This window comes from Puccinia triticina, chromosome 8A (assembly GCF_026914185.1).
Source record: "Puccinia triticina chromosome 8A, complete sequence".
NCBI classification, from domain to species: Eukaryota; Fungi; Basidiomycota; class Pucciniomycetes; order Pucciniales; family Pucciniaceae; genus Puccinia; species Puccinia triticina.
The window spans coordinates 1003216-1026109 of record NC_070565.1 but is presented as its reverse complement, the minus strand read 5'-3'; the positions used below and the strand labels follow the sequence as shown (position 1 = coordinate 1026109).

At 47.2% G+C, this 22894-nt stretch overlaps 2 protein-coding genes across 2 annotated transcripts; both read right to left on the bottom strand.

Annotated features, from left to right (window-relative positions):
* Positions 1-6082: 6082 nt before the first annotated feature.
* On the bottom strand, positions 6083-6849 carry PtA15_8A115 (uncharacterized protein; the record flags this gene model as incomplete). The annotated part of the gene is made up of 3 exons (XM_053171513.1): positions 6083-6403; positions 6605-6696; positions 6810-6849. The coding sequence occupies 3 exons, from the start codon at positions 6847-6849 to the stop codon at positions 6083-6085; spliced, it is 453 nt and encodes a 150-aa protein (XP_053022769.1).
* Positions 6850-16299: 9450 nt separating this feature from the next.
* Positions 16300-17779, bottom strand: PtA15_8A114 (uncharacterized protein; the record flags this gene model as incomplete). The annotated part of the gene is made up of 6 exons (XM_053171512.1): positions 16300-16411; positions 16562-16654; positions 16739-16785; positions 16849-16938; positions 17006-17078; positions 17208-17779. 6 exons carry the CDS (start codon positions 17777-17779, stop codon positions 16300-16302), a joined length of 987 nt encoding a protein of 328 aa, XP_053022768.1.
* Positions 17780-22894: the final 5115 nt, after the last annotated feature.

Here is a 22894-nt window from a genome sequence, read left to right as displayed (position 1 = left end):
TAACAAGACCCACCAAGCTAAGCTTGGCAAGTTTTAATCAAGTGATAGGTCTGGTCTAGTTCCAGATGAAGTTGTTTGATGACAGGTATGTGAGAGTTGAGAGGATTTATGATGATGGAAAGGGTGAAAGTTGACTTGATGTTTCCGGTGGGGGTTGAACACAGGTCCTTGAGAGGGTGATATGGACTGAGAAGGGTATATGTCTTAGTCGGGAGTTGAACCAGGAACTGGGTAACTCGTGACAGGTGCGTGATATGCAACCAGTGATATGAGAGTATGAGAATATGAGAGTGAGCTCAGTGGTTATTGCAGATAAGAGGGATGATATGGTATGTTATAAAAGTGTAAGGGTGATGATAATGGGTAATGGGTGATATCTGTATAACTGGTGGGTAGAACTGAGGGAAAAATAACTGGGGGGGAGAGAGATCCTTATATAGACAAATGTGAGGGATTTTAGCTACAAGGGGGACCCTGGATGAGGGATTTTATCTGGTGGGCTGTGTACAAGTGGTGTCAGAAGATACTAAATACAGGCAGAAAGTGGGGTGAGAAATGAAAGATGATGTCATACTGATGCAAGGACTGCATAAACAAAGCGGGGAAATGTCAAATACAGAGGTACTTCATGCAAGGGGTGCATGAGTGGTGTCAGACTAATGCAAGGAGTGCAGAAATGGGGTCAGAAGACTGCATGCAGCTGCAAGGAGTGCATAAATGAAGCGGGGACATGTCAAATACAGAAGAAATGGGGTTGGTCCCCTGCATATGCAGTGGAGATAAGAGGGATAGAAAAGAGTATTTGTTTGGCTGGGGCTGAGTATGCGTATACCTGGGAAAGGTGACTTGAGGGGTGTGACAGGTTAATGACTGAGGCTGGCCGTGTCCATGAGGGTCCAAGAGGGTGTAACTTCCAATCCTGCGGGGTTCCAGTGACGCTTCCAATGGTGACTAGGGGTAAAATTGGCCGTAAAATCCATTTATGAGGTCTATTTGGTGGTATCTTGAGGCCTAGGGTGAGTAAATATATGTATGAGAAAAAAACTTTTGATTTTTCACTTTTCCGTCTACCACACCGTTGGTCCCTGTAAGATTGGCAAAGTTTCCCGACCTTTATACCTGAGAATACCCCACGGGTTGGACAGCCGGGTATGCCCGTTGACCCCGTCCCCGGGGTCCAGCCCTACTCACGTCTACACTTGAGGGGGGGGGGGGGGGGCAAAGGGCCTGCCTCCCAAAGGGAGGGAATTGCATCCAAAGTCGGCTTACAAGGGGGAGAGCTACCAGCCAAATGGCCGGGAGGTGATCTCACCCCCTCAATTCACCACTAGCACTTCAAAAAACATCCTGCCGCTGGCACCATTAGGAGTGCAAGATTCCAAGCACATTTATTCCAGATTTAAATGCCCAAGTAGCTTCATCCCTTCCAATGAATTATTGTGTAAATAAAATGCCACTGTAAACAATCCGACTTCTTCAAGCCCGGATATCTCAATGGATGTATCTGGTGTTATATACATAACCAAGTATCACACAGCAGACAAAACAAATACATATTATTGATGTATTTAACATCAGCACCTGGCTGCAGCAAGTCAAAATCCTGTGAGAGGGTTCATTGTCCAATGATCCCAACAGTTCTACACCTGTCATGCTTGACTTCACAAAATGAGCAAACACAGTGAACTGCAAATTGCAAGCAACCAGCTATTTTACACTGTTTTTTTCCAACAAAACAAGGAAAAGATGCCTGAGAAGCAAGGCTACAACTTTGCTGATTCAGAATTGTTCCGAAGGGCTTGGTTTTTGCTCAAATTATTCTTGAGCTTAAAAATGGTGAAAAGTTTGCCATTTCCTCAAAGTGCTCAGGCCACACAGGTGACCTTGGAGGTAAGCCTCTCCTACAGAGATTCCCTTTGGGACCCCCTTTCAAGAGGCATTGTTAAGCTTGCTCAAACATCCGTGCACAGCCCATGTACGACTCAACCTCCGGGGGGGGGGGGGGGGGGGGGGGGGGGGGGCTAAAAGCCCCCTGCAGGTTGTACTGCCAGATTCACCACATGCAAAAACACTCATCCATTCCCCTATCCCCGCACCAGGGACAAATTAGTGACTTTCTGTCTAGGTCAATCACAGACCAACTTTGTTGCAGTCATGTCAGAGCATCAGCATTGGTGGCCAAGTTAGTATGTACTAATTCACTCCTAGAAAAGTGACTAATTAGCTAACACATAATTGCCGGGTTAAAATCCTGGTATGTTCATTCTTTCCCCTAAAATATATAGCTGATGCATATTCTCACAATCCCAAGCATGGTCTTACATAGCATCTTTCTCCAAAAAAGCTGAAGAAGTTCTTCTGATTCTCTTGGAAATAGTTTGATAGTTGGAATAAATAATCATCTTGCTGATAATCTCACACATTGCTCTATGATACTCAGAGGGTATTTCTGGCAGATGATCTCCTTGTTTCTTCTGGAAGTAATAAACAATATCTAATGCATATTTCATGTTTGTTCCTGGATTGCCATTGAGTGGAGTATTTCTTTCTGTCTTGAACTTCAATATTTTATTCAATTTATCTGCAAATTCATGATGATTGATCAGTTTAAAATCTTCACCAATTTCAACAGTTTTCCAAAGATCCTTAATAAAATCTAAGAATTTTTCTATGTGTTCTCTGGTATTTTTTCCCTTTTCATGTTCATTGAAGATTGAGAGATTTATCAAGTGGAGAACGGTTGAAGCTTTTGTTAGATTCTTGATGAATATAACACGGTAACTGACCATTTCTTTTGAGTTTGGATGGGGTATTTTGAAAGCAGCTTTGTAATTTTCTTGGAGTTTTAAATTCATGAACTGATCCTCTGAGAATATTGGATAACTTTCAAGATTCAATTTTTTGTCTGAAACATTTAAGATAATCTTGAAGATTTCCCTGAATCTTTCCCTGGGTTTATTCAGGATTTTTGGATAGCTCAATGTACCACTTTTCTTTCTATATCTATCAATGAATTTTGTTATATCCCCTCTTGGAATCCAGAAATGCTTTTCTACGTTCTGGTTAGATTCTTTTCTCCCTTTTAGTTTGACTTCCTTTTTCAATTGAAGTAAAGATTGGAACAATTCATTGGAGTTATATACATTGCCCTGCTTCTGTTCATCAGTTCCAATCTCAATTCTTGGTTCTTCCTGAATAAATGACCAGTCTTCTAAATTGATACCTTCTTCTTCTTTCTCATTTACGCATTGCTTTCTATCACTATCAGTCTGACTTTTGAGTTCATTTTTGAATTTTTCAGACATTTTTTTTTCTATTTTGCTTGAATGGATGGAATCAGTGGAGGAAATTCCAATTTTAATTTCAATCTTTGGTTCTAAGATTTTTGGGCAATGGAATACAAAATTAGCCTTCTTTCTTCTTCCTTCTAATTTGCTAATGCTGATCTTTGGTTTTGTTTCCACATCCATATCAATGCATTTACGCTTTTGGTTACTAGGTAAACAATAATCGGGTGAAAAGGGTTTTGAAGTGGAGCTGGGCAAGTGTATTCCCACTTTTGATCTCTGTAAAATTGAATTATTTAATATTGGGTGATCTAAAAATGGAATTTGTGGTACTAAGAAGATTTGATGTGCATTGGGTGGTTCTTCAGGTGGTAAAATGCTTGAATCCATGGGCATTTTGAAAACCTTTTCCTCTTCTTTGACCAAATTTGGCATGGTGAGGATAGAATTAATGTGACTGGCCAAGAATCATATCTTTTTGAGGGCAGACAATTTCATGTTGGAAAATTTCTTCTGATCAATGTTGATAGAACAAAGCCTGAACCTGATAGAAATAGACCTTTGCCAAATCTTAAGTGTTTATATTGTGGGGACAGGCTGGACTTGGTTCCAAACAAATCTTCTTGGATGTTGATCCACAAATTACTGTTACATGAGCAAAACAGAACATAAAACAGCTGGAATACTGCTTGAGTTGACCAAAGAGATTTTGATTGAGACCTTGAAACCAAAAATCATATTCATAAACAGAATTCATTATTTCAGTCTTTGCATAGCCTTGACAAAACAACTGGACTACTGCTTGACCAAAGAGGCCTTCAATCAAATCTCAAAACAAAACATCATCACTAAAAAAATAAACTGTGTCAGCTTTGAGCAGTTGACATGTGGTAACTCTGAGGAAGCTTGTGGTGTTACATCAGCCTTACTCAAGGTTTGGCTCAACCCAAGATTCAATGCCTAGGCACTGTGCACCTTGCACAGTGACTGTACCAACAAAGGCACTTGTGCATTCAGGTGGAATTACAATGGCATCTTGGCTTGAGTATCCTGCATGTCAACTGCAAGCAGTTGTCCAAGTTTTTTTTGCAGTGTCATAAGCCAAATTCATTAGATTTTCTCATAAGTTTTAATAGTAAAAGGCTCCCACTGAGAGGCTTAACTGCAAATGCATATATGGGAGAGACTTAACTTTTCAGATTCCGCAGAAAAAACTGGAAGCATTTCAAAGGAAGAGTCTTTAATCACCTCACCCATTTGATGTCCATGAATGGACAATGAAACCACTAGGATAAATATTGGAATTGGGGAAAACAGTGTATTTCCAGTTTGCTGCGCTGGGCGGGGTACTTCTTACATGTTTTATTTCTCAACTAGAGGCCAAGGCGGCTTCGCGGCTGCACTCCCAGGTCCCAGTATCTAAGCTTTATGGAATATAGAGTCCTAGGCGGCTACGCGGCTGCACTTTCGGTGTATTTCTCTGAAATTTTGTCATCACCATCCACAAGAAACATGTGCCATCATGGACCCTGTTGCATTCCTAAGTTTCAAAGGGACCTGCCTTCAGTAGATTCAATGGTAGCCTCCAGCAAAAGTCCCATACCTCATTCCAATTAAAATCAGTTCAAAATTAAGGGAACATTGTTTAAGCAACATCCATGCTTCACCTTGAAGTAAAATTAAAGCTTTCTGGTAAAGCCTCAGGCAAGGCTTAGTTTGCTGTTTCAATTTAATATCCCAAAAAATCAAAAGTACTCCTCTTATCAGATATTAAGGTAAAAGTTTAAAGCATCCAGGGCCAGGCTGCCACACCTTTGGAGGCACACAACCACATTAGATGATAAACTTCACTAGGCCTATTGTAAATTAATTTTTTGAATTGATAGCAAATCATCTAGGTTGAGTTCTGGGCACTCAAAGGTGAGTGCCACCAAAACTCAAAATATTGTTGCGCAAGAATTCCTGATAGGGCCAAGTCCCTCTGGCAAAGCCTCAATTCACCCCCCATTGCCACCAAATTTCTAAAAACCCTGGGGGGTTGCATAGGGTTGCATATCATGAATTTTCCCATTTATGATATATAATGGTGCATACAAACAGAGCCTAAAGTTTGCTTGTCAAATACAGTCACAGGTGAAAATACACAATATCTACTCCTGTACCGCATAATTTCAACAGTAGCATTCAGTTTGCACTCAACAGACAATAGACATTTTCAGGCAGGGAAGTTTCTCCGGCAATAGATTCCGGAGATTCTGGCTTGAATGATAGATTACAAAAAAATATAAGAGTGAAGGACTGTCCAATATTCACATCCGCTATGTCAGGAGACCTTTGTAAAGTGCAAAGACGTTATGCTACTTATACACTAATCTGATGATTGACTTTTTCTTCAAGCATGATGAGTCTTCCTATATTTCATTGGGGTGAAAAGATGCTGATCATAATTGCAAAAAAACTGGGAATTCAAAAGTACTTATAAACAAGGGAAAATGTTCAACTCCTAACCTACTCCAAAAAGCCGACCGGGGACGGCCAATGCAGAGTTTAACAGAGGATGATTTGAGAGAAGAAGCAGTAGTAAAACGAATTGGATTTTTGATCGGGCTATTGGTGGCGGAAGTGTGGAGATGAGCCGGGGTAGGTTGGACAATACAAGAGAGAGAGTGAGCGGTGATGGTTTGGTTGGGGTCTTGTTGGTCGCCAAGGCTTGTCTATTTGGCTCTGTTTTCGTCTCTAGCACTACTGGCTGTAGACTCTCGCTCGCCCTCGTCGTTGTCTTCCCCAAAGGAGTCTCAGGACAAGTGATCAGCAGCCTTGGGATCAGAGAGGCCAGGATGGTTGGAGAGGAGCTCAGCAGGCTGATCGACTCGGATGGATGTCAGAAGGACGGGTGGTAGGGAGGCCCGGGGGATGGTGCGTGGAGGTGGGCGCTCATTGTCGGTGAGTGCGCCAGAGTCTTCAGACAGGACTTTGGGGGCCAACAGTTCGCTGTTGAGGTCGGTGGTGGGAGGCGTATTGAGGGACTGGTTACCGTCAATCTGGGAGCCTCTTTGGGTGGGGAAATGGGCCTTGACCATGCAGACCACTGTTTGCTGTGAGCCGGGTGGTGCAGGCTCGGAGGCGGGGGAGGCGGCCGGACGGGAGAAGGAGACAATGCCGTAATAACGGGAGTAGACCCCACGCGAGGTGATATCAGCAACAGAGGCCACCAGATGAGGTCGATGGAGGCGGGGTCAAAGCTATTGCAGCAACCTGTAATGGAAACCAGGATGATGGAGAGAAGGCGATATCACAGGAAGCCTCGCAAAACTTACAGCTGAAGGGTTCACAGCCGGGCCCATACTACCGTTGTAATGGACAACATGTGGTGCGCCTCGCAAATGTGGTGGATTGATTGGAGCTGAATCTGTCAGTTGTGTGTTTCATTGTCGCAGAAGGTGCTAGTCTAATTTTGAATTCCGCATCTGCTCAGAATAGCCCAGGCGGTGGCGTGGCGGTATGCGGTTCAGTTGTGATGACCACGGGGTGGCTTCTGAAGGTCTGTTGAGGTGGATCGCATGTTCACGGCTGTCGAGCTGGCAGGGGTGGTGGCTGTGAGCTTATAAAGGAAGGGGACGTGTGGCCTGATGGAATCCCCAGGCGACGTGAGATGCTGCACTTCCAGCTATCCGTTGTCCTCAACCCCTCCGCTGTTGCATTTGCGCAGTCCGAGGGGCAAAGAGTGGGCCCCCCACGGGTCTGCAGCCTTTGCTGCAGGCCGGGGGGCTTCACGTCCTACCTTTTTGACCTGCGCGCTTGACGTGGGCTGGAGGTTGAGCCTGGGGGCACAGCACTGCTGATGTTGGAAGACTAGGTTGCAATTTAGATTATTGGTATCATTGTATAGTCTGGTTGCATTTTTTTATTGTTGATGAGACATTGTTTTGCTTTTTTGAAATTTGTACCTTGGGGAAACCCTTGATTTTTTTGTTGATTTGGTGAGTTTACAGGGGGGACCCTTGATCTTAATTTTTTTAATTGTGTAAAAACTGAGCTACCATTGCAAATCCAACCATGGGTGGAACATGTTTTTGATGTTCAGGGAGATGGAAACTGTGGATTTAGGGCTGTGGCATTCTGTTTGGGAATAGGAGAAGGCCAATACATGCATATACAGTCATCTCTAATGACTGAATTGAAAAAGAGGAGAGAATTCTACACCAAAGCAAACCCTTTCTATACAGTTGAGGAACCTTTAATGAGTTTGGATGTTCCATCACCTGAACCATGTGCAGTGAAATATTGGATGGGAATTCCTGGAATGGGAAGGCCAATTGCCAATGCATTCCAGAGACCAGTCATTTTTTATTCAAAACGTGAAAGCCAATCATTCTTCCCCGACTTTGTTGGACCAAATACCAATTGCATCATTATATTGGCATTCATGGAAATTGAAATCATACGCCATTTTGTTGCTCTAACATTTCCAGACATGAGCAAATTCCCAGCTCCCAAACCCATTGGCATGATTGATGAGAAATATTCAGATGCACATTGTGCCTGGCGGGAGAAGTTTGGAAGCTGCTTCAAAATGTATGACAGAGCAATACCCCAACTTGCAGAATTGGAAAAAACATTTGGCTCTTCCAAAAAAAAAATGGATGAAAAAAGGGCTGCCAGGAATAAACACTACAAACATTTATTATTTTGCCCAAAAAAAAAAAAAAAGTCAACATGAAAAAAATACAGACTTGCTTTGCGCACTGCGGAAAACTCTTTGCGCACTGTGGGGGCAGTTGTTTTGGCGTCCAGCCCCCAGTGCGCGCCTCTGCAACAACTCTTTGGGCACTGCCAATTAAGGGCCTGTACCATAGAGCATGAAAATTGAAATTTTCCAAATTTATTCACCTCAAAATTTCTTGGGACAAAAACTGAGCCTGGCCAAAATGTAGGCTTGAGCCCAAATGTGAAGAATTTCAACTTTTGAACCCTCCGCTAGTTTTCAATTTTTGTGTACAGGGCAAAAAAAGTTGAAATTTTCCAAAATTGAGGCCCATGGTACAGGCCCTAAAATATGTGATTTTTTGTTTTTTTTTTTTGCTGCCAGCCAGCTGAGGGGATTTTTCTTGCCCCTCCATGGAATTCTTGGAGATTTTGCAAACCTCTGAATGACACAAAAGAGAGGAGAAAAATAAATACTAAAAATAATCAAACACCTGCTCCTGAGCACCCAGGAACGCTCCCCCGGGGCTTTCTGACCTGCCAAAACTCAATCGGCCGGGTACCTAACCCCTCAAGAGCAAATTTTGGCAGGCATAATCTATGCATATATGTTGTACCAGCGGCGGTACCCCCGGCTGCCGTGCCGGTGGAGCAAGAACAGGGGCAGCCAACAGGCAATTCAACTTGGTTGATCGTGCACAACCTGGCTGCCTGTACCTGACAAGGAAACTGCTTCCCGGTTGATCAGGCTATACAACCTGATTGGCCGGGAGGAAGGCCTCACCTGCTTGACCGGGAGCAAAACCTCGCCTGATCGACCAGGAGCAAAACCTCACCTGATCAAACGGGAGGACTCACAGCCTACGATGAGTTCCTTGACCCTCAGCAAGAGCGTCGGCGCAGATGGAAGTCTGAGGAAAACGTCTGCGCCACTACCTCTCTAAGCTCACTTGCCACTGCACTCATTGACCCACCTGGCTCGCCCATTGACCACAGCAAATGATCAGGGGGGCGGCAAGAGGCTTTCCTGCTGGTTGATCAGGTGACCGACGACAGTTTTTTCCTGCCAATCAATCAGGTGGCCGACAACAGCCTTTCCTCCCGGTTGATCAGGCAAGGCTTTCCTCCCAATAAATCAGGAGAGGATTTCATTCCATTCAATCAGGTTGTATAGCCTGATTGACCGGGAAGCAGTTTTGTCTTCAGGCAGCCAGGTTGTCCCTGATCAACCGGGTTGAATCAGCGGCCTGCTGCCCCTGTTCTTGCTCCACCAGAACGGCGGCCAGGGGTACCGCCACCGGTACAACATACATGTATGGATTATGCCCCTTGAACTTTGCTCTCAAGGGTTTGGGTACCCGGCCAATTGATTTTTGGCAGGTCAGAAAGCCCCGTGGAGGAAGTCCCGGGTGCTTGGGAGCAGGTGTTCAGATTATTTTTAGTATGTATTTTTCTCCTCTCTTTTGTGTCATTCGGAGGGTTGCAAAATCTCCAAGAATTTTATGGAGGGGCAAGAAAAATCCCCCCTGCTGGCTGGCAGCAAAAAAAAGTGAAAAATCACCCATTTTAATTTGCAGTGCGCGAAGAGCCGTCGCAGAAGCGCGCACTGGGGGCTGGACATCATAACAACGACCCCCACAGTGTGCAAAGTCCAAAAAAACAAAACCAAAATTTCACTCAGGGGAACAAACTGAGCATGCTGAGCCAAAAAAATGATATGTCCCAAACTGAGCAAAAATCATTGGACAATGTTTTGGGATGGTTTTTTTTTCATGGGCCTGCCGGGCCTGGAGCGGGCTTGAGTGGGCCTTGAGCGTGCCTGAGACGGGCCTGAGACGGGCCTGCCCCAACAGCACATTGGGTCAGTATTAAAGGAGTTTTGCCTTGCCCTGGGAGCTTCTTGGGCTTTTGATGGGCCCAAAATCTCAACATGGGCTTTTGGTGGTCTAGAAGTATCAACCTGGGCCAATGGATAGCCCATGGGCCTTTTAATTCCCAGAAAGCCCACCATGAGCCCCCACATAGCTAATGGGCTCTTGGTAGCCCATGAAGATCTCCATGGGCCAACAGATACCCTCATGGGCTTTTGGTGGCCCATGAACATCTCCATGGGCCAACAGATATCCTCATGGGCTTTTGGTGGTCCAAAAAGCTCCCCATGGGCTTTTTGTGGCCCAGAAAGGAAGCAAAAAGCCCATGGGATCCCATGATGGAAGTATCTTTTGGCCCATAGGGATCTTCATGGGCCACCAAGAGCCCATTAGCTATGTGGGGGCTCATGGTGGGCTTTCTGGGAATTCAAAGGCCCATGGGCTATTCAGTGGCCCGGGTTGATACTTCTAGACCACCAAAATCCCAGGTTGAGAGTTTGGGCCCATCAAAAGCCCAAGAAGGTCTCAGGGCAAGGCAAAAATCCTTTAATACTGACCCAATGTGCTTTTGGGGCAGGCCCATCTAAGGCCCGTCTCAGGCCCGCTCAAGGCCCGCTCAAGCCTGTGAAAAAAAAAACCATCCCAAAGCATTGTCCAATGATTTTTGCTCAGTTTGGGACATTTTTATTTTTTTGGCTCAGCATGCTCAATTTGTTCCCCTGAGTGGAATTTTGGTTTTGTTTTTTTCATGTTGACTTTTATTTTTTTTGGGGGGGAAAAATAGTAACTGTTTGTAGTGAAAAATGTATGAATTAAAATGATATTGAATGATAGCTGAAATCCTTATGCCATCATAGGATATGGGAAACAGGCCCCAATGATTTACAAGATAAATTAAATTTGTACAAGTTGGTTTTTACCACTGAATTCAATGCATGCAACGACATTGCAGCCGCCACTGCTCTAAAAAAGGGAAATATTCCAGATTTAGCCTGTATTATAGAGTTTTTAAATAGCTGCAACCACTGAAAATCAGTGCACCAGTCCATTTTATTCTTATTTAGCGTGTTGAATCATTGCAGTTGTGGGATGTAAATTTTTTATCTGGAATGCTTGATAAAGTCAAACAAGAATTAAGAGCAGTCCAATCATACAGAGAAAAACATTGATTGGCTTTGGTGAGGCAATGTATAAGAAAAAAACTAGACATTATATTTGCAAAGGGCAGTGGCCTTCATCACACCTCTCAATATCAACTGATCTGGACCCCACTTCAGGCCCAGTGATTCCAACTTCTCACAACTGGTGCCCTCAAAAGCAGTCCAGTGGAAGATATCATGCTTGGAAATGAAATCTTGGACAGGTATATAATCAGGAGGAATGTGACAAAGTGAAAGAAAATGTTCCATTGATGATGGCAATGCCAACATACTAGCTAGGCTTCCCACAACTTCTCAACGTTTCGGAGGGGGGAGATGATCTGGGGCAAGTACACGTTTTTGGGTTGAATGGGCTTGATGGGGATGCGGGTCAGGATAATCCTGTGCAGGCAGATTTGAGGATCAGTACAGCTTTGGGTGATGCAAGAAAATATCCAGACATACTCTTTGCCCGGCTTGATAGGCTTCTGGGAAGGTGGGAGATGCATTTTGCGTCGGAATAATCCTGTGCACACAAATCAAGCGTTCCATGGTCAGCGGACAGGAGAGATAAGCATAAGTAATGAAATCAACTTACAACCATGGTTAATAAAGCGGTGGGCTCAAAGGTGCAGATTTCCTCTGGCATCTCAATGAAAATTGAAACCCTCACATCAGGGGATGATTTCTTCGCGGTGCTGACAAACTTGTCAAACACACCGTTGAAAACTCAGGTTGGATGATTGAACCAGGGGTGAGGTGATTATAGTCCGCCGACTCGAGTATAATCCAAGACCAATACACCGCATTGTATTGCTCTGCTTGACCCACCACAAGTTTGATGGGGTAGACATGCTCCGACTTGGTCTGCTGGTGCTCCTTGACATATGACTTGAATGTGGAGAACATCATGTCTGTCAGGTGCAGTTCCAATGGTGGGACACAACTTTCCAACGAGGAGATCCGCCGGCGTCTCACAGGACCTTGGCCGCCCTTCTGTACCATTGAGTAGAGGCTGTATTGGATTCGAATGGGGATGGAGGAGTGAGGACCTCGGGAGACGGTCTCCCTCCCCGCATCATTGGAATCTGGGGCCTCATTGGAACCTCGGGCCAATCTGACCGTTTGTAAAGAGGAGGGGTGGTCAAACTCGACGCGTGGCAATTGTGTTTGCAGGTCTGTGGGAGCGGAGCGTTGGTTGGTCATCACGGGCGTGATGTGAGAGTTTCAGGGGTGGTGAAGGTCTTGAAGGTCTGCTCTTCCGAGAAGGCAAAACTTCAACAGGCTCTCTGACTGACCGGAGGCACAGAGCCGTGGAAACCTCATAGAAAATATTTCAGTGTGTGGTTTCGACAGCACACAATATTGGCTCCCACAGACTCCACCGGGATTAAATCTATGTACTTGCGTGGAGCCCATCGATGTTTTCTCATCAGATTGACGAGGATTTGACACCCCTGTGCATTTTCGACGGGGTGCCCACAATCACGGGGGCACGGCGAAATCCCCAATCTGGTGTGACCCGTCGCATCCACACGGCCGCGCGGTAAGAAGAACCCCCGGCGTGTAGGTTTCACTTTGCGGTGTTGAGGAGAAAATAGAAAGTACACGGCGGACGCACTTTTAAGGTTTTTTGCCAAAAAACCTTTGGGTTTTCACTTGGAGGACCTCCAAAGTCGCGGTCCTTTGGATGATCTTTGAAGAAAATCTGGAGATTTTCCAAAGGTGGGGCAAAAACTTCGAATGAAATTCAAAGGTGACAGAAATATCCGTCCGACCACCGGGTTGGACCGGATAAAACCTTATTTTCTGACATCTCACTCTACTCCGAAGTCCATTGGGAGGAAGGACCCTCCCCTCCCAATATTCTTCGGAGGACCTCCGGAGGACCTTTGAATGCCAGTGACTTTGATGGATCCTCGGAGGCGGAGCCCTCCCCTCCGATTATTTTTCGGAGGACCTCCGGAGGACCTTTGAATGCTGGTGACTTCGATGGATCTTCAGAGGTGGAGCCCTCCCCTCCGATTATTTTTCGGAGGACCTTTGAATGTCAACCCGTTTGATGGAGGCGAGTGGTGCCAACATGCATGGCAAAGGGCATCGCTCACCTGGACAGTCTCCTCAACATCCCCCACCAGCTCCCCTCCGCCAACAAAGCCACCAATGTCGTCTCAGCAGGAGGGCACCCACCCAACGGTAAGCGGGTAGTCTTTTCTTCCCTCCTTGCTGACAAGAAAGAACACACATTGACCACACGATTTGACCCAATAGGCTCGCGAGGAGTCCTGCGACGGGTCGCAGCCTATCGGCCCCCAACAAGACAATGTGGTGTTGCAAGAAGACGACCCCAACCCCCCCCCCCCCCCCCCCCCCCCGGCGAGCTGTGAAACACAAGTTTTTCTTGGAGACGTTTGTTGAACAGACGAACCAGTTCTTCTCCGGAGACTTTGATGACAACAACGCCCACTCGCCAAAGGAGGAGCGGTTGTCACGGGTCGATCAACTAGCTTTGTCCGGTTTGTTGGCTCATTTGACTCAATCTCCCCCAACACCAAAGCGAGTGAAGACCGACAGTCAAGCCGAACCTGCGACCCCAACCCCTCCAACCTCACCACGTGACCTTTCAATGAACCAGTATCTCAAATTGTGCCACATCAAGGCCGGGGACAAGGTGACTTGAGCTGCAATCGAGAATCATTTGCTCTACCACTGGTCTATCTTCAAGACCACCTCTGTCAAGACCCTCTGCAACCTTGGGATCCGCTACAGGCCTGCGGTTTTGCTCACAGACGGCGTCCCCAAGGCCATGAAACGACTCAACCAGACCTGACGTTTTCCCTGCCGCACCCGCCACCTCCCCCACTCCTCACTTGTTTGTTTAAAGTGCCCTGTGACCCACCCCCTGCAATTCCTCTTTGGTCCCATAAGCTCATGCCCCTACAAATCCTTCTTCCCTCTGAAGAATACTTATCCAAATTACCTCTGAAGAAAAATAAAGAAGTCAACCAAAAAAACTAAGTTCAATTGGGCTATACTGCACATAACTCAACAAGCATGCAGACTTGCTTGCACAACAATGATGAAGAGAAATTCCCAAGCTAGCTTCATAAATAATGATTGACATAAAACATGCTACACCCATTAATGAAATGTATGTGGTGAACAGCTACATCCTTTGGATGAAATGGTTGGGGTCCCTTTTATGAAATGGATGGGGTGAAAAATTCAGGAGCAACAAGGTATAAATTGTGCTACATAGTAGAGGAACATCCATTCAAATAAACAAAGACATTTTAATCACTGAGATCATCAGGCTCATTTTCTCCGCGCCACTTCTGGAGTCCCTCATGCAATGCGTTCATCATGAGTGATTCAGGAATTTATTGTGGTTGCAAAGAAGATTCATGGCGGTGGATCTGACCCTCATGATGTGCAAAGGAATTCAGCAGATAACTGTTATAGTTTGTGTGTTGGATGTGATGACACACAGATGTTCCCTCCTGTTGCTTGTTGACTGGCACTGCGCCTTCAAACATATTGCAGCCTCCATCAAAGCAGTTATGCTGTACATTGAGACAACACTTGACCATCTGTTTGTAATTGTCAGGAATCAGCTTTCTCTTGAACTTCTTGATTATTTTCAGTGGATCCTCATGTGTTTTTTATATCAGAGGGACTTACAGGGACAGGTACAATGGTTGATGTGGAACTTTTGGCCAGTGTCCACATTTGTGTATGATGATTTATCTGCCCACGTGTGCATTCCACTCAACGCAAATAGAATCGATTCCCTGGAGTGACCTCCCAAACTGATTGAACACACGCTATCACATGGCTATTTTGGGAACCTTGCTCCTATTAGCCACATAAAATGGATAGTGTTGTTATTACTGGTTATCAGTGGTAGTATTTTATGAGTGTTTTGCATCTTTGCTCACCAAATAAAACATTCCCTTGTAAATGGTTTACTTTGAATTAAGTTTGATTGAAGAAACTTGCCTGATTCTACTGTTTGGGAAGTTTAACCTCAGTGCGGATGGGATTTGCTCTTCATCATACGGATTCACTTTGGGATTTTATAAGTAGGGGTATGAAATCATGGGGTTCACTGATTTTGAGTTGTAACCAAAAGAGCGTTGAATATGTTTGTAATTTCCGATGATGCTTGGAAGTATTCTCCTGTTTGACAATCATAAATATAGGCACCAGAGAATAAGAGCCTCTCTACATGATGATTGCTGAATGTGAGAGCCAGATCATGACTGCGAGCTTGTCTGTTGGAATGAATAGACGCAGTGCGGACTATGCCATTGTAACTCTCAAATTTCTCTGTGGCAAACAGAATTGGTGGTCCAAATTGCCTGATTGATTGAGGGAGGTGTAGCAGCATGTGAATCTTTGGTTTATTTGACCATCTGCCTGACATTTTAGATATGTGATAGGCCTGCCGAAGGATCCTCGAATGTCCTTTGGAGAGTCTTTGGAGGAAGGTTTTCCTCCGAAGGATCTCCGAAGGACATTCGAAGTTCCATTGAAATCTTACTTCGGAGGAACTTCGTCAGATGTTTTGACCAAGTGCCGACCGTCCGCTGCTGCTGGCGGGTACTTTGGAGGCTCTCCGAAATACTTTCGGAGATACTTTGGAGTTTTGCGTCCGCCGTGTAGCCGGTTTACATACATGAGCGCCATGGTATTACCGCCCGGTGGGCCAAAGGGGATAGTGCCCCAGACAAGAGCAGGGTGGGTGGCTGCTGCCATTAAGTCGCTCCCGGCTGCATGTTGAGCCGGATCCCCGGGCCAAGATTTATGACCACCTAGAGATGGATGTGCTGTGCTACTCTGGGCACATCTTCTCAGCCGCCCTTCCGGCACAACACTTATGCGGTACAAAACACAGACGGCATGGATATCTTCGCAAGGTCTTCTTCTAGCATGGTCATACTCTGCACGGAAGCCAGAAGGAAGCGGTGTTCACATGTACAAATCGGCGCACTAGCTCTTCGCTGGCCGCCCTCGAACCCAACCAAAAAAGAAAACATTACTGTGAGAGAGAGAGAGAGAGAGGAGTATAGTGTACTTGGACAGAAGAGCGGGGGAGGAAGAAAGACGACAGAAGGCCGCAGGTAAGCCGGCGCGCTGGTCATAGGGGCCCTACAAACAACACGTAAATATATAAGAAGCACGATAAATAGGCTCTTTTTTTTAGGGGGTGGGGTAAGGTTGGAAGAAAGATACAGAGCTAGAGAGAGCGGGGGGAAAGAAGGATACACTAGCGATATATATATATATGTGTGTCAGTCAGGGGAGATGGGTGACGAGGATCTTGAGCAGGGCGAGGAGTCTCGAGACGAAGGCTTTGAGGGCAGCAGCGGCGGCGGAGGGGGAGGCGGAGGCGATGGGGAGGCGGGGTCTGAGGAAGAAGAGGCAGAGCAGGAGGAGGGAGGAGGGCGCGGCGACGGCGGGCGATCTGAGGAGGGCAGCGAGGAGCAGCTTGAGGCGGTGAGCGGGCGGGTGCGGGGGGGCGGGGGGCGGGAGGGCGGCCCTGCGGGGGCAGCCGGGCGCTGAAGCGCCCGGGTCGGCGGCGACGAAGCGGCTGAGGCGGGTGCGGAAGCCGGCGTACCCGGGCGAGGAGGGGGAGCCGAGGCTGGGCCGTCTGTCGGCGGAGCGCGGGGACGGCGGGCCGCCGTCGGTGGCCGTCGTGGCCGTCGTCGTCGTCGAGGCTGTTGTAGCCGTGGACATGCCGGCGGACGAGCCGGAGGAGTACTTCGCCCGGGACGCCTCGGGCTTCGGGGCCCTCCGGCCGCCGCTCACCTGCTGCTGCTGCTGCTGCTGCTGCTGCCGGGAGGCCTCTTCGCGGCGCTGGTGGAGCCGGTGGAGGGTGTGTTTGGAGGCTTGGGCTTGGTGGGCTTGGGCGGTCTTGAGCGCCTCCAGGAGGGTCTGTCGCAGCGCACGCCGTCTCAGTTTCCTGTGTCGAGTGGGGTTTTGGGAGGGAGGGAGGGCTTACGTCAACGGTTTCGGGGGGGAGGATGTCGGCGGACAGGTGGCTGTGGATGAAGTCGGCGGCGAGTTGCCATTGGCTGAGGGCGCCGAGGATGTGGATGGCGTAGATCTGGATGAGGTTCTGGTAGGAGAGCTTGAGGTCGGAGGTGGGGCTGTTGGATGAGGGGGAGGTGAAGGTGAGGTGGAAGGGCTCGATGGCGGCGAACCAGGCCTGGATGAGGTCTTTGCCGGTCTGGGGGACGGAGAGCTTGATGGAGGCGAGGCCGATGGCGGCGAGGATGGAGGGGTGGATCTGGTGGAGGCGGGGTGCGGGGCAGATGTCGGCGATGAGGCGGAGGAGGAGCTGGTGGGGGTGGTCGGCGAGCTGGAGGAAGGGGGCGAGCAGGCCGGCCTGGTCGGCGGAGAGGTCGGCGGAGATAGAGGGCGGGCGCTGGGCGGGGTGGGCCTGGCTGAGGGCGGCGAGGAAGGTGATCTTGAGGATGAGGAACTTGCGCTCGAGCTGGAGGAGCTCGTGGTCGAGGGTGCTGTCGATCGAGGGCGGGTGGCGGGCGTCGGCGGGGGCGAGCCAGCAGGGCGGCTGGGCGGGCGGGGGCCTGGGCAGGAGCAGCCCGGCGATCCGGGCGAGGCCGTCGTGGATGGCCGTCCAGACCTGGCCGTGCTGGTTGAGCACGAAGGCCTTGGTGGCCCGGCGGTAGATGGCCCGGATGGGCTCGAGGGAGTCGAAGCGGACCTTGCGCAGGCTCCGGGTGTCTGGCTGGCTGGGGCTGCTGCTGGCCATCGCCGTCGTTCGTCGGCCTCCGCGAGCGTGGTGGGGTGGGGAGTGGGTGGTTGGAGGGAAGCGGCGGCTCGTTGATGAAGGGGAAACCAGCCCCGCCGACTAATTTCTCCCCGGTTCCGCCGACGTCGGCCACCCAAAAGGGCATCCCCCACCAGCCTATCAACAGCCGAGCACCCAAAGCTCACGCAAACAAACCCTGAAAGGAAACTCCTCAGGAGCATGCTCCCCTGACTTGAGCCCACTCAAAACCACGCCTCGCCGACTCGCCACCCCCATTATTCCTCGTTGAAGCACGTCGACACCACGATCACGTGCTTCAAGCAGGACCCTAGAAAGCCCAGCTCGAAAGATTCCAGAATTTAGAAACAGACGGGGTCCAAGGTCCCTCGAAAAAGATCGCTAAGCAACGATTCGGGCCCGACGTAACAGAACCAACAACATTTGTATTGATTTGGACCTGTTTTGCATACCAAATGTACCTCTTTCAAGAGTATATTGGAGGACAATGTCTGGTCTAGACGCAAAAAATCTCAACCTTGCAGCTGGCCGCTGGTGAGTACGTAGAGATTGGGATCAGGTTTTCCACCAGCAAACAAGGCTCAGCCCATCCCTCTAAATCAAGCCATTAGGGGGTATCAAATATGAGGAATCTACAATTAGTCAATCAGCCAAAAATGAAATTGGTCACCATTGGATGACTTCCCGTGGAGATCTGCAGGCCTCCCAGAAGTGATGCAGAGCCCAACAAGCTAGATTTGCCCGCAAGAATCCAGACTTCTTGGGTCTTAACTGGCCTCTGCAAGGGTCCCAGATTGCACAGGAAGTTGTCCAGTGCATCCCAAAAGGGGTAGCTGAAGGACCAACATGTTTAAAAGCTGGTGGTTTTTTTCAATAATGGTGGATTTTCTCATATTTGATACCCCCTATTAGGCCACCAGAACTCCGCCAACAGTGGGCCACTACGCTACATGGCCCTTTAGTGTTAGTGTAGCAGTGCTAACAGCGGCCCTTCATTTCTGTGTTGGTAGTGCACCGCTACGCTTTGTTACGCCAGGCTACAGTGCTGTGAGCGGCAAAAAGAGGCCAAAAAACCGCTAAAAAGCACTGCAACGCATCACGCTAACACTACACTACAAGTTAGCCAAACGTAGCTCTGGTCCCGCCAGCTGTGATTCTCCTCAGTCAACCCAGATCAAACCAAGTGCAAAAACATCTGACAGCTCACAGTGCTTGAGCACCCCAGTGAGCCCAGCCAAAGAGGACTCATGAAATGGTATGCAACTTGATTCACAGTTTGGCTTGCAACCATATGCATGCAATTTGGACACTTCCAACAGCAGGAGATGCGCACTCTCAATGTGCACCCTGTTCACGAATTTTTTAATTCAGTCTTGCACCAGTGATTTTTGAGAGTTGAAGAACATTTTTTCAAAAAGGTATGAATCCCATTAAGGTTTGGTTGCAATTTACGTTACAGCTATGTACCCTCTGGCTGGGCTTGCCGGGGTCCTGGAACTTGGGATTCATGATTTATGCATGTTTTCAATGGTTTATTGAAGTCGTGAAATGGGTACTTTTTAACAGAAGGGAAACAACAGAAGTGGGTTGCAAAGAGGTCATGGATTGGAAACAAGAAGAGAAGTCCCAGTGTGTCTCCGCCATCAGTCAAGTGGAAATGGATTGAAGTAGCTATATGTAACACTTTCTTCAGCATGACACGCAACATCATTTGCAACTTTATATCAAATAGGACTGATAAATTCAGATGGCTTCCCGAGGCAGCCAGGGTTCAATCAACAACACTTTCTGCATCACCTTGTAGATGTAGTCAAGATGGTTTCCAAATTTCCCAATCTTCTTGCGTCTTGATTCCATCTCCTGTTGGACATGCGAGATGATGAGTTCATTATACCAAGTTCTTCCTGCCGGCTCAAAAGAACTGATAATACAAAACATTTGTCCGTAATATCCAATCTGGACTGTGCTTTCATGATTGACATCTTTGATTGCAAATAGTCCTTCTATGGCATTGTCAAGTGCTGTTATCAGCTTGGGGTTCAATTCATCTGGAAGGTGTTCTTGATCAACAGATTTTGTTTCATCTGGAAGGTGTTCTTGGTCAATGGATTTTGTTGGAAGGCGTTCTTGGTCAACGGATTCTGTGGGGGATGGTTGTACTACGAGTGGAGGTTTTTTGTATAGTCGCAACACCTCTTGAAGTGGTGATTTTTTATACATGTATCTGTCTCAAAATGCGTTCTCAACCTCCGCCGGTAGGAAGTCCTCTCTTTTGCGGATAATGTCGAAATTGGGGGGGGGGACAAAGAAAGCAAATATGTGAATATCATCTTGTGTTTAAGTCAATTTTTTTTCATCTTGAATCAAGATGAAAAAAATTATTGGAATGCAATCAATTTCTATTTGCAAAAAAAAAAAAACTTACTGCCATGCATAAAAGCCCTAGTAGTATCCTTGCCAGGATACTTTTCAGGAACTTTGTTATCTAAACACACAGTGGCAGAAAGGTTAAGTCATGAGTGATTCAGCCCCGCCGAGGGTTGTCATCCACAATTCCAGAGAATGAACCAAGCGTGACCAGTAAAAACATCCCACTTACAAATCCTCTGCTTCATTTGTTTCAAAGTTTCTGGATCTTCCATCTTGGCATTTAATTCTTGCATCTTGGAATTTAATTCTCACATTTTTTCTTCATGTAAGGGAACTAACGGCGCGAGCAATGATCAGGAGAAGGTTTTATGGTTGTTCTCAAGGTCAGCAATCTGTTCCCATGGAAAGCGCAGAAGAATTCAGAGCTGATCAGAGGTGCGGGGAGGAGGGCTTTTTGAGAAAACAGGTTATCTTGCACAGGGAATTGCTTGGTGAAAAATTCTAAACAAAGACTCGCCTTGTTTGCTGGATGACTCTGTGAGCTTGAGAGCTCTTTCCCAATAAAAATCTTCCTCTGACTGATAAGACCCTCTGTATAACATGGCAAAAACCGGATAAAAATGAGAAAGCAGTAATAAAAGCAAGGCCACAAAACTTTTTGAGGACATGCTTGGTAGAATGACCATGACTTGTTTGCTGAGAAATTCTACTGCTCTCCCCTCAGATTAGTGATTGTCAGGCTTGGTGATGCCAAGAGTATGAATACTCCTCTAGCTACGCCGGCGACAGAGCACGGTGCAATGTAGCGCGCAGCAAATGCGCGGTAGAAGTGCAAAGTAGCTTAGGAAAAGCTACTTCTAATGAAACAAAAAAAGAGGTTAACGGAGGGGCCAGGGGCGCCTGGGGTGGTTTAGTGCCCTCCGCGGTTCTTACAGGGCCTGCGCACAAAATGCGCAGGGGTTTTTGTGTCCTGTGACTTCTGGGGCCCTTGGAAAGGGGGTAGTTGCGCGATTACTCGCACCCAGGAGATAGTTTGGGATAAAATCCCGATAGAAAAGGGAAAAAACGCAGACTTACTCTCAGCGAGGGTCTGCGGTAAAAAAGACTACTGATTCAAGTAAACCGAGGTCAAGGCAAGGTCCGGCTAGCGCACAGGTCAATTAGACGAGGGCGAGACGGGCAAAGCTTCGAAGTGGTTATAAATGTATCTGGGGGACCTTGAATCGCCCAAAGGCCCCCATTTATATATTCAAGCTACAGCCGGTAGGGTTGTAGCTCTGTTTAGTTATTCTTCCTTCGGCTCTTCGGCCGGAGGAGTAGAGAATGGACAGGAGCGTTCAAGGATTCTAGGATCCACATCGCTCCTGTCATTCATCTTTTGGAGATGACGGGTTCTCTCCCTTGATCCGAGGGAGGGTATTTGATTTTCTAGTCATTCTTGGACTGTTCATCTGCGGCCGGGGAGATTCAGTAGTTCATTTTACTGCTACACTCCTCCGGCCGTTTCACATTGGTCCTTCTGTTGTTGTTTCTCCTAGTTCGATCGAACTGGAGAATGTCTTGCAACCCATTCTCTTACCTTGAGAGCGGGTTTCAACCAATTCATAACTGGTTCTCCGGCCATTTTTGGCTGGAGTTCTACTATTCACCCCTCAACTTGGTTTAAGGTTTGAGGGGATATGTATTGCATAGTTTCTGGTGCGCGGCGCTTCTGCGCTGCATTTAATATTCATTAATGAATACCCTTTCTATCCTTGTGCGCGGCGCTCTGCGCCGCTACTATTAGTGAAAGAATGTAATTTCTATCTTATCTTCAGCGGCCCTTTGCGCCGCTACTACATATGCTAGCATTGTTAGCCGGGCTCTAACTTATCATAGTAGCCCGGCTGACAGTGATAGATGGATTGAGTAAATTGTGAAAGATGGCTGTGTGCTTATATGGATTGGAGGCCGAGCGGAGAGAGGAGCTGAGTGCGGATTGAGGGGGCTCTTTGCGTGTCTCTTCATTGCGCGGGTCAACAGATTTTCAGCCAAAGATAATGTTGGAGTTGTATGTATGTATAGCAGAACAAGAAGAGTTTTGGATGCAAACCAGAACAGTTTTGGATACAAACCAGAAGAGTTTCATTTGTATAAATGTGATTCTAGAAACATGTCGGTGATCAGCTTGGGCACTCTCCCAGTATTGGTTTCAACTCTCCAATCGTCAGTGGGGCAAGAAGGCGACTGGTGAGAGCTGGTGGTATGTATCGGGACGTGCTGACTTTGTTCAACAGAGGGCCAACATAATGAATGTCGTCGGCCCTACCGCCCCCAATACCCCAAACAAATTTGGTGGCCCAAGGGATGTATTGGAAGCCGCCGCCGGCATATCCTCCAAGGTTGGCCTTCTGGTAAGGACTGCAATTGGCCAATCTTCCAACACAAGCTTCTACAGGGGCAGGCGTCGGCAAAGAATAAGGTCTTGAAAAATAGGAAATTTCTCAAAGTGCACCATTATGTGGAGAAATATCCTAATTTTTCAAAGCGTTATTCTTCCACAAAGTATCCAAAACATTCCAAAACAGTTGAATTTCCATCAATTATTTGGAGTTTTTGGCATACAGGAACATGAATTCCAGGGCCCCAAATGACTGTCCTTGTTTTCTTTTTTGAGAGAGTTTTTCAGCATACAAGGAAGCTTCAAAAAACTCCCCAAAAATTCACAGAGGACAAACAAATTCTTGT